Source organism: Protomyctophum bolini (genome assembly GCF_963924005.1).
Source record: "Protomyctophum bolini genome assembly, chromosome: 21".
In the NCBI taxonomy this organism is placed as follows: domain Eukaryota; kingdom Metazoa; phylum Chordata; class Actinopteri; order Myctophiformes; family Myctophidae; genus Protomyctophum; species Protomyctophum bolini.
Window position 1 is genome coordinate 16375989 of NC_137882.1, and position 10659 is coordinate 16386647.

Sequence of the window (10659 nt, forward strand, 5' to 3'; positions counted from 1 at the left end):
GGTTATAGCCCATGTTTTTTGAAATTTTGAAAAAAAAAGTTAGCCTCGTTTCTCATCATTTTGGACCGTGGACTATAGCCCATATCGTACGGCATACTATAGCGCGCAGTTTTTCATCATTTTTGAAGATTTGAAAAAAATGACGAAATGACAAAAACGATGGGTTATAGCCCATGTTTTTTTAAATTTTGGAAAAAAAAGTTAGCCTCGTTTCTCATCATTTTGGACCGTGGGCTATAGCCCATATCGTACGGCATACTATAGCGCGCAGTTTTTCATCATTTTTGAAGATTTGAAAAAAATGACGAAATGACAAAAACGATGGGTTATAGCCCATGTTATTTAAATTTTGAAAAAAAAAGTTAGCCTCGTTTCTCATCATTTTGGACCGTGGGCTATAGCCCATATCGTACGGCATACTATAGCGTGCCGTTTTTCATCATTTTTGAAGATTTGAAAAAAATGACGAAATGACAAAAACGATGGGTTATAGCCCATGTTTTTTTAAATTTCGAAAAAAAAAGTTAGCCTCGTTTCTCATCATTTTGGACCGTGGGCTATAGCCCATATCGTACGGCATACTATAGCGCGCCGTTTTTCATCATTTTTGAGGATTTGAAAAAAATGACGAAATGACGCCCAATGCATTCTCAATGACAATAGCACAAACTTTGGCATGCTACTAGTCCTACATACTTACACCTAGAAACCCCATTCAAACCTATTTAGGTTCAACTCACTGTGGACTGTGCCTGAAAAGGAATCTTTGAAATGTTTCATAGTTTTAGAAATAGTGCTTTTAAATTTGAGAAATTGAAAAATACATACTTACACCTAGAAACCCCATTCAAACCTATTTAGGTTCATCTTACGGTGGACAAAAGGAGTCTTTGAAATGTTTCATAGTTTTAGAAATATAGTGCTTTCAAAACTGAGACATTTATAGGCAGATAGTCGCACGTAAAAAAACACTTTCACGTAGAAACTCGCGCATGCTTAAAGTTAATGACTCATTGGCAAATCGAGTGGCAAAGCAACAGGCAAAGTGAGTTTAACATAATTTCATTGCAACATCCATAAGACTTTGTGGAAGCCAATTCAAATTTCCTTGCAGAGATAAAGCCCTCACTTTTCTCTGCAATTTGAATGTCCCCAAACCATGTAACCTTGTCAACTATAAGATGGTAAATGTACCAGTGTAACTGGTCCTGCATGTAAAGACCAGTTACACTGGCAGTAGGTCTATTGTACACAAATCACCACTTTCATTGTTAAGAACTCAGACCAGACATCACTCACAAGGATCATTTTATTGTACTTTGTGTTAGACCATTCTATTCCATTAACTGATCTGAGACATAACTACTTCCTTGCACAGTGGATCTGGCACGGATCAGGCAGCTTCCCCTAACATTATGGCTGTGACAGAAATGGAACACAACACCAAGGTTTTTCTTCATTCTATTTCTTTTTACCCATGTGTGTATAACTATGGTTGTAACAGCCCATATACTGTATATCGTATAATCTTTGACTAGTTATATCAAAGCCTGGTTTTCATGAGTAGCCAGTTGGTCTGTCGTCATACAAAAGAAGAAAGAAAAACAAAAAACAATACACTAAGCCTCCCAGCTCCCACGAACCAGTTATGCACGAGGAACTGGTGCAAAAAGGGGGGGGGGGGGGAGAAAGACGTTTAACATGTGCAGACAATGAAATTCTGTATAAAAGGGGAGAAAATAGCCTAAATGATAAATAAAAAAAGTTAATCTTCGAAAAAAAGAGGCATAAATTCCACTCGAGAAATGACAAGACTGAATTATATCTTGGCTTTTTTTTAAAGTAGCAATGTAATTGGGGGGAGGGGAGTAGCACAAAACAGATATGAACATTTTGGTGGAACAAGCACCATTGGCATGAAGCGGCGTCATGTGGTAGATTTGCTAAATTCTTAACCTTTGTAACACCTGTGTGACCATGTGGCGTGAAACCACGATCACTTTATGCAACCTATTTAGACCTGGAAAGCATATATTATACATCATTATAGATTCGGTCGGTTTTGGACATGTCAAAAGGAATATGTCAAAAACTGATTTAAATTTTAAAAGTAGCAAATATACCACATTATCCACAAGCTCAAAACCGTCGCTTTGCGGCACGTTTTGAGCTTGCAGATCTGGTACTTTTGATCCTTTTGTGTAACACTGTAGTATGATCGAGTAAGGCGTTAATTTACGAAAAAACTAAAAGTTAAAATATGAAGATGAGGTTTCTGCCGACAGCAACGATATTTAAGCAACATAGGGTTTTCAGAAAACTGTTCGTCCTCAGGTCTTAATGGGTTAATACAAAACTGAAGCTTTCCAGGTTAGGATTTGGAAGGTGTCGTCTGCATCAGATCTAAGCAGGTTAAGGGCAAAAGATGTTTCAAATTACCAGCATTATATGCAAAAACGTCAGTTCCCCCAAAACAAATTACCTCAGATAAGTAAGCTTTTAATCATGACTTTACCAATTTAAGGAAAACAAAATAAAATGAGAGGGGGTGAAAAAACAAAGGATAGAAAGTAATGTAATTGCCAAGCAAACAACAACACTACATTCTTGAACATAAGGTTTTCTTTTTATCCCTCACAAAGTGGTGAAATCCAGAAGCAGGCAACGGCCCATGAGACAAGCGAGTGTTCTCCTCTGCGTGATGACAAAGCAGTTTTCTATCCCCCTCTCTTACAGTAAGGCCACTTTTTAAATAGTATTACTAAATGAGGACCGCAAACCTTTTATACTCCTCGTTCCAGAGATCTCTGCAGAGTCTCGTCGGTCGTCGTTAAAGGAAAAACAAAGCTTCAAGTTTCTAAATTAAAGAGCCCGGTGCCAATCTTTATATGGGGGTTAGGGAGTGGCACAGGAGTTATTATTCGCCCCCCCCCCCCCCCCCCCCATTTTACCATCAGACTGAAAAGCTCAATCTTCATGGTCACAGCGGGCTTTGCAGCGGAGGTAAGCCACCAGCGCTTTCGTTCTTGTGCCTGGCTGAAACCGCTTTTTTTCCAACCCCCAACACCCCACCCCGGATATCATCATGAGCGATCAGGCTTTATAATGATCTTGCAAAAGGAAAATATATATATATATATATATTTCAAACAGAAGTTCATAAAATGATCTTGCCTAAAAGTCACTTTGGATCCTCTGTGTCTTTATTTCGAAGCAAGTTGAAGTCCAGGAGAAGTTGTGAAGTCACACAACAACCGCAGCTCCGAGTACAATCCACAAGAGGGACAACAATTATGTTTTGTTTGTCATTGCTGCTGCAGTGTCGTACATATGGGTGTATCGCATAGATTTTCATCATCAGTTGTGGTTCCATTAATTCCCTGTCGCCACAGCCCCTTCAGATACAGTCCTTTTGGTTTGCCAACCAAAAACGCTGTGTGTGTGTGTGTGTGTGTGTGTGTGTGTGTGTGTGTGTGTGTGTGTGTGAGAGACAGGAGTATGAGTGAGAAACTGATTAGTTGCGGGCTCGCTTAGGCGAACACACTACCGTTATCGTTATTTAATCTATTTAATTGGAGTGTCACTGGTAGTAATGTAGCAGTGTATATGTATATAATATATCTGTAGGTGATATGTAAGTGTGTGTGTGTGCGGTAACCAGAAAGCAACATAACCAGTGTGGTGTCATGGTGGCAGCAGCACCAGAAGTTTTGTCAGGACTTCTGTCCAGTCCACACAGCTGGGAGTTCAGCTTCCCTCTGGGGGGGGGGGGGGGGGGGCTCGGCAAGACCGCGCTGGAGGGGCCGGGGATATTTGGGGGGGGGGGGGGGGGGGGGGTGGTAGGGGGTGTGGGGGGTTGTAGTGGACATAGGGGTGGACAGGGCCAGGTACTTTACTTATCCTCCAAGCAGGCATACTGGTTGTCGAGCTGCAGCTGCTGGTTGGCGGCGGTGCTGCCGCCTCCGCCGTTGCCTCCGCCGTATCCTCCTTCTTCTCTGCCGCGGGTCTTGTGCTTCACTACTTCAAAGGTCCTCTCCACCTCCCTGTCCCTAACAACACAACACAAGAACAACAACACACCTATTGGTTCCATTTACGATAACTCAAAGAAAACCCATGATACGAGCATATCAGTAGAGATTTCCCCATACCGGTATCGGGAATTAGGGATGGGTATCGTTAGGATTTGTGTGAGTCAGGTACTGATTCCGGTTCCTTATTCGGTCATATCGGCGAGTACGGCAGTCTGACCACCGATCCGAATCAGGGGTTGACACAATTAAATAAAACGTTTGGGCATGTGGAGCTTGCTTTCGAGTTGCCCAAAGTGAGGAGTCTGAGGACACAACTGTCATTAGTTGGCTATAAACACAACACCAGATATGCACTCGGTGCCGCGCTACAAGCTTGTAGGTCTGCCATTTCTTTTAAATCGTGAAAATGTGGCCCAAATGTTCGTATATATATTCGTTCAGAGTGAACGTTTAACTCAAATCCTTGCTTCTGAGGGGTTCCTGGTATAACATATTTTCAGATGGGGGGGGTCAGCGGCCAATTACATTGGTCCTTGACATGAAATATTGAGCACCACTGATATAGAAAGGTTTTTCAGAAAACTGTCAGGATTTAGAAGACATTTTTTTAATTTCGACAGGTCTAAATGGGTTAAGTGTAACAAACAAATTTTCTGAATATCAATATCTAAAGAAAAACCTCCCTTTAATAAAGTGGTACTTACTTGCGTGTCTCCACATGCTTGGAACTAGAAGAGAGAGAGGGGAATTGTGTGTCACTGTTAATCTCCGGAGGGCCCTGGGCGGGGCCTCGTTTGGTGGTGGTCAGCCGAGCCCCAGGGGGGCGATATACACCAGTAGGCTTGGCCTCAGGAACCTCTTCTTCTTCTGTATAGACAAATGGCAGACATTACATCAGAGATTCGACACATTTTCCCGTTTCAGAATTACATTTTCAGTTTATACTTCCAGATTTCTCTGTAGATTTAAGAAAATGATTCGCAACAGTTGGAATAGCATACACACGGCTTGTCTTTTTTTAAGATTTGTTTTTGGCTTCATAACAACAACTCTTTCCAAGACAGGAAAGAGGGAGAGAGAGACGGGGAGAGAAATGCAGCCAAGGTCGTCATGAACAGGACTCGAACACGCGACATGCTGTCAGGCGCCTTTGGACTGTGGATAGTCTGGATAGAACTTTCTGTTACACTAAGGGCACTTTCACACCGGACATGTTTGGTTCGTTTAAAACAAACCATGGTCCGCTTACCCCTTTGGTTCGGTTGGTGTGAACGTGCATCCAAACTCTGGTGCGGATCAAAGAAACTAACCATGGTCCGCTAAAAAAGGCCGGACTCCAAACGAACCACGGTTTTGAGTACCCTAAAGCAGTGGTTCCCAAAGTGGGGTCCGGGGACCCCCAGGGGTACCTGAGGGAGTTCCAGGGGGGACCCATCTATTTTGTTCATGTTCATAAAGTGCTAAAGTGTTTAAAGCAGTGGTTCCCAAACTTTTTCATGTCAAGGACCCCCAAATTGACACTACTTAGCCCGTGGACCCTCATTTGAAAAGATATGCCAGGGACCCCCATAAGAGAAGACGTACACATTTAGACGTCTACATTTAGACGTCTACATTTAGACGTCTACATTTAGCATCTACATTTAGACGTACACATTTAGACGTACACATTTAGACGTCTGTATACATTTAGACGTCTACATTTAGACGTCTACATTTAAACGACTACATTTAGACGTATACATTTATTTGTTATCCGTGTTGCGAGGATGAGGGGGTACCTGGAAAAATATCTACCCCAAAAGGGGTACCTGGTCCAAAAAAGTTTGGGAACCCCTGCCCTAAAGTGTTTGTTAGAAATGTTGAGTAGACTATATAGACAAATCCACAGAGCGCTGCCCTGTAGTTGTCATCAATATTGGCCAGCAACTCTACATCTGACCTCAAACCTTTAGATCTTCATATATGGATATGTCAGAACCTGTTCTGACATTCCATTATGTTGATCCTTCCCCACCCATCCTTCCTCTTCGATGTCTCTCTTTTGACTGATACCAGTCCATTGAAACTCTAGATGGGCCTGCCCCAAAGTTATTAGTGCAGCCACGCCCGGCAGCCGGCGAAAACTAGAGTTCTCAACAGGCCCGAAAATTAAGGCCGGGCCCTCATCAAACCCTGTACACTCAAGAGAATCTCACTGCTACGAACCTTAGACATCCATATATGGAGCTGACCTGTTCTGACATTCCATATGTTGATCTGACCTCATCAAACCTTGTACACTCAAGACATGCTCCTTATATGGCCAGTACAGAATTCATTCCATGTTGATCTGACCCCCCATGCCAAAGCGCCAGCGCTCGCCCAGCAGTCTGCCATCAACGAGATGTTTGCGTGCACGCGACCTCGTCTTTAGGGTGAGGTCCCTTCTTGCCCTTAGGCGTCTTACTGGTATTACTAGATATTACTCCACTGGTCTAAACATCCTAACAAGGGGTCTGGGAAGGGAGTGCAATACAAGGGGGTTAAATAGATGCGCATTTGTCAACACTGCGTCACCCAGACGCTGTTTTATTGCCGTATCGATACGACAGCCTCTCCATCAATTCACCTATCATCCGGATTCTCGGTCGATATATTCCCATATCGATGAATTGAATGCACCACTATCGAATATGGAGATAAGGTTTCTGCCCAACAGCAACGATATAAAGCCAAAATCTAAAATGACGCAGATGCTTTCCCGGATGAAATGCGTTAAAGTGTCTTAGTTGGCACCGGAGGCAGTCGGAACCTAATCACTTGACCGTGTGGCTGTCAAAGAGCAGAGAAAGGTAAAAAAGAAAGAAATCACACCCGTGTGAAGTGAGGGGCGCAAATATATTAGCCTAACTCATGTTGATTAGGTGATGTAATGGTGATGTAAAACAAACGGTGCCAACACAAACATTGAATGCCATTAACAATAAAGAGACAATATGACGTAATGAGGGACAATATGACGTAAAATTTCCCTTCATTGTCAATGGCATTTTCAAAACATAACTAAAAAACAAACATTAAACCTGTATATAGGAGGCTGATGAAGTCTGCTCAACTCACCCACAGGGGCGGGGGGCGCAGGGCCACCCCCAGACTTGTTCCAGGGCCCGGACTCCTTGTTTCCACTGACCAGGATGATGTCTCCGTGCTCATCCACCTCCTCCTTCTCATAGTCCGACTCCTCCCTCTCGTCGCTGCAAAAACAAAACCGAGAGGCATGTCAAGAAGAGACATTTACAAAACAACCGAGTTAAGAGACAACTTCTCATCAAGTAAACAAACCCACGGTTCCGGGCTGGGAAGATAATTGTTAATCATGATAAAACACAGCTCACAATAATCGTATAGCAGAGATTTTAATTATCATTAAATTGTCCTCATACACTAGGAATAATTAGCTTTTGCTGAGCTGCAAATTCAGCACCACCTAAACCCTCTATACTTGATCAAATGGACCTGTAAAGAACACATATTGGTATGCTCTCATTTAATCGATTGGCCAAAAATAGCTGATCTACAAGCTCATAGATCGGCTATTTTTGGCGAATGTTCCCCCATATTTTGATTATCGTGATAAAATAAATACAAATATCATTGATCGCAAATACTTTTCACACACGAGACACACGATTTTCATATCGTCGCATCGCTAAGCATGATATACAGTATGACCAAATAATAAACAATAAATAAATAATAAACATTCTGATCTTACGTTATCTGTAGGGCTTGAAGACGAAGGCCACTGTAGTCCACTTCCTTCGCCTCAAACTCCTTCCACTCCTCATCCTCCTTAAGACAAACAGAAAGCTCAGTTATTGTTGACAACACACGTACATTCAGCAGTCATTAATAGTGAAATATTAGGCGTGGTTTTCAACCTTTTCCATATAAAGGTCCATTATTCATTTGGCATTTGAGCCACGGTGCACCATTTCAGATTTAGCCTCTCAGACCCAAAACGTTTGACGTTTGTTAATGTTGGATACGATTTTGTCCACAATTCCATGGTGTATTGATGTTGGTGACATAGGAGAGAGATAACAGGCAAAACGTTTATCAAAGTAACAATTCTTCTACATTCTCTAATTGTGTAGTCTTCTTGTAAATTAAGTAGTCTAATGCAAGAATTTTACTCGAGCGTAACATTTAATTGTGGAAATAATAATAAAGTCCCCCCCATTCCGTGTTGCCTAGAACTGGAGGCAACATTATGAAGTACATATTTGTGATGTCACTGAGATGTACTTCATAATGTTACTGATCACGTTTCAGACCTCCAGTTCTAGGCAACACAGAATGGGGGGGACTTTATTATTTCCACACAACAACTCACAAAGGTATATTAATGACATAGTCAAATGTTGAAAATGAGTGTTATTCCCCTTTAATGAATTTCATTTTATGCTCTCAACCAACTCTCAATAATTTAGCATGGGACCACCTGGAACCCCTCAAGGACCACTGGTGGTCCCCAAGGCACTGGTTGAAATGCACTGACGGAACTATAGCTTTAATTGTGACATGATGACTGTGCAAAACTCAAGGAGTGTTGGGGACAAAAAGACCCTAGGGTTTTTTAATAGCCAAACAGCTGGAAGCATGTCCTGCAGTGTCTGGGAGGTTTTAAAAGAAAACGGGCAACATTTTGTCTAACAACACAGCATTCCAGCTCAGTTCATGCCAGTCTTGGCATGGTTGTCATGGAGGGGGAGAGGGGGGGCATGACAACCGTGCCAAGGATGTCAGGTCTTCCAAAAGACGTGACAAGTTGGAATGGCGGCGGCGCCGGGGCCTAGGCCTAGCCTAGTTAGCCCGCCGGCCCCAAGTTTAATCTACACTCCTCCGTGGTGTACGGAGGAAGCTGATCTTCGGAAGCTGATCTTCAAGCTCTCCCCTCCCCCGACAAGCAAGATGATTTTAAAGTTAACACTAGTAGTGGACTGGCATTAAGCAACGCATCCTCATACGATGTCGTGCATTAGATGAAGCTTTAGAAAAAGCCACGTCTCTCTCCCAGTCAGCTAGACCCCGGCGCTAGCACAGCAGCTTGTGTGGTTCACATGGATGTAGCCATCATCATGGCGGAACTTCAACCCGTACTGTGTGCCCTTCCCTCCATTTACAACCCACACAGCTACACAAACGTACAGATTTCAAATATAAAGTGCTCACCCCAGGGCCACGGGTGTTACAATTCTCCACGTGCGGGTACAAGTACCCGTATCTTCCGTATTGTTCAATAAAACGGTATTTTAATTGGATCGGTGGCTATTTTCTCATATGTATCAGAGTGCTGTACACCTCCCAGCCGATAGGGACGCGTAGTTGAAAACATGTGGCAAAGAACTGAGAAAACGTCCACAGATAGGATTTAAATGCTTTTTGTATTAACAATAAGGACGAAACGGGTACTTAAACGCATCCGAGGACTTATGCAACATCCCTGGTCATGGGGTGAGCATTTTATATTTGAAATCAGAACGTCTACGGGAGATGTACGCGTTAAAATGGAGGAAGCATGCAAAACAGGTTGCAGTTGCTCCATGACTATCCGTCACGACATGACAGTGATGTTTCAGGGCTATTGGGTGTATCCAAGGCTGATATAACGGAGGATAAAACCTCTTAAAAACCACCGGGTTCTACCCCCCCTGAGCCCCGTGACTGTGCGCTAACTCCCCGGTACAAGGCGTCTGGCCACCACCCCACCGCCCCGGGGGCCGGCGTGACACCGGCCCGGTGTGTCGGCTCTCTTCCCCCCCCAATCCCTACCTCACCTTCTCTATCTTAGCACCGTCCTGGTTCTCGCCGGTCTTCTCTTTCTTATCCTTCATCTTCAGCTTCATGGCGGCGGACTGCGGTGCGGCGGACTGCGGCGCCTCCTTGCCGCCCTTCCCCTTGCTCTCTTTCTTCTTCTTTTTATCCCGTTTGGCGAAGAAATCGTCCAGGCTCTTCTCCGTGACGTCCGCCATGTTTTTTCCAACCCTCCTCGATGAGCAACGTCGCTACGAACCGCTAAAAGTTAAATGCTAACCGCGCGAGCGAAGGACAAAATGTCCACTTCGGGGGGACAAAGACAGCTGTTCGGACCGACACGAAGGGACAGGCCTGGTTTTTATCTCGGTGGTTCGACGGTCGTCAAGAGACGGAGGGGGGAAATGTCTTCGTCTGCCCGTGTCCCGGTGTTTAATACTTACTAGCTTGGAATGCTATGCTAGCTGTCGCTGCTATCAGCCATGCGATGAGCTGTTTGACAAATCTACCCAGCTCTGTCTCCGGAAGTACTCGTTGGTTCTCGAGCTTGCCCCGGATGCGAAACGCAAATCCCCGAATGGATACGAAACGTTCCGAATCATTCCGAATGGATAAAAACGTTCCGAAATCTCGCATGATTGATGAGCCCAAAACCAGAGTTCATACATCACTCATTAAGGCTTTTAAATTGTTATTTTGATATTTTGATTGATGAATTAATTGTTTTGATAATTGATGACATACACTTCTATATAGCCAAAAACAGGCCATCATCATAGAGGAGGAGGAGGTAAAAAGGGGGGGAAAAACATACAGTGAGGGGGAA

At 43.6% G+C, this 10659-nt stretch overlaps 1 protein-coding gene across 2 annotated transcripts; it reads right to left on the reverse strand.

The window, feature by feature from the left end:
- Positions 1-1295: 1295 nt before the first annotated feature.
- Positions 1296-10336, reverse strand: cdv3 (carnitine deficiency-associated gene expressed in ventricle 3). 2 transcript variants are annotated; one of them, XM_080794157.1, is made up of 5 exons: positions 9857-10336; positions 7792-7865; positions 7137-7270; positions 4739-4901; positions 1296-4049 (listed from the first exon to the last, which is right to left on the reverse strand). In XM_080794157.1, exons 1-5 carry the CDS (start codon positions 10049-10051, stop codon positions 3893-3895), a joined length of 723 nt encoding a protein of 240 aa, XP_080650283.1. In that variant the 5' UTR covers positions 10052-10336; the 3' UTR covers positions 1296-3892. The 2 variants fall into 2 exon arrangements, with proteins under 2 accessions (XP_080650283.1, XP_080650282.1); XM_080794156.1 differs by having other exon boundaries at positions 7792-7868.
- Positions 10337-10659: the final 323 nt, after the last annotated feature.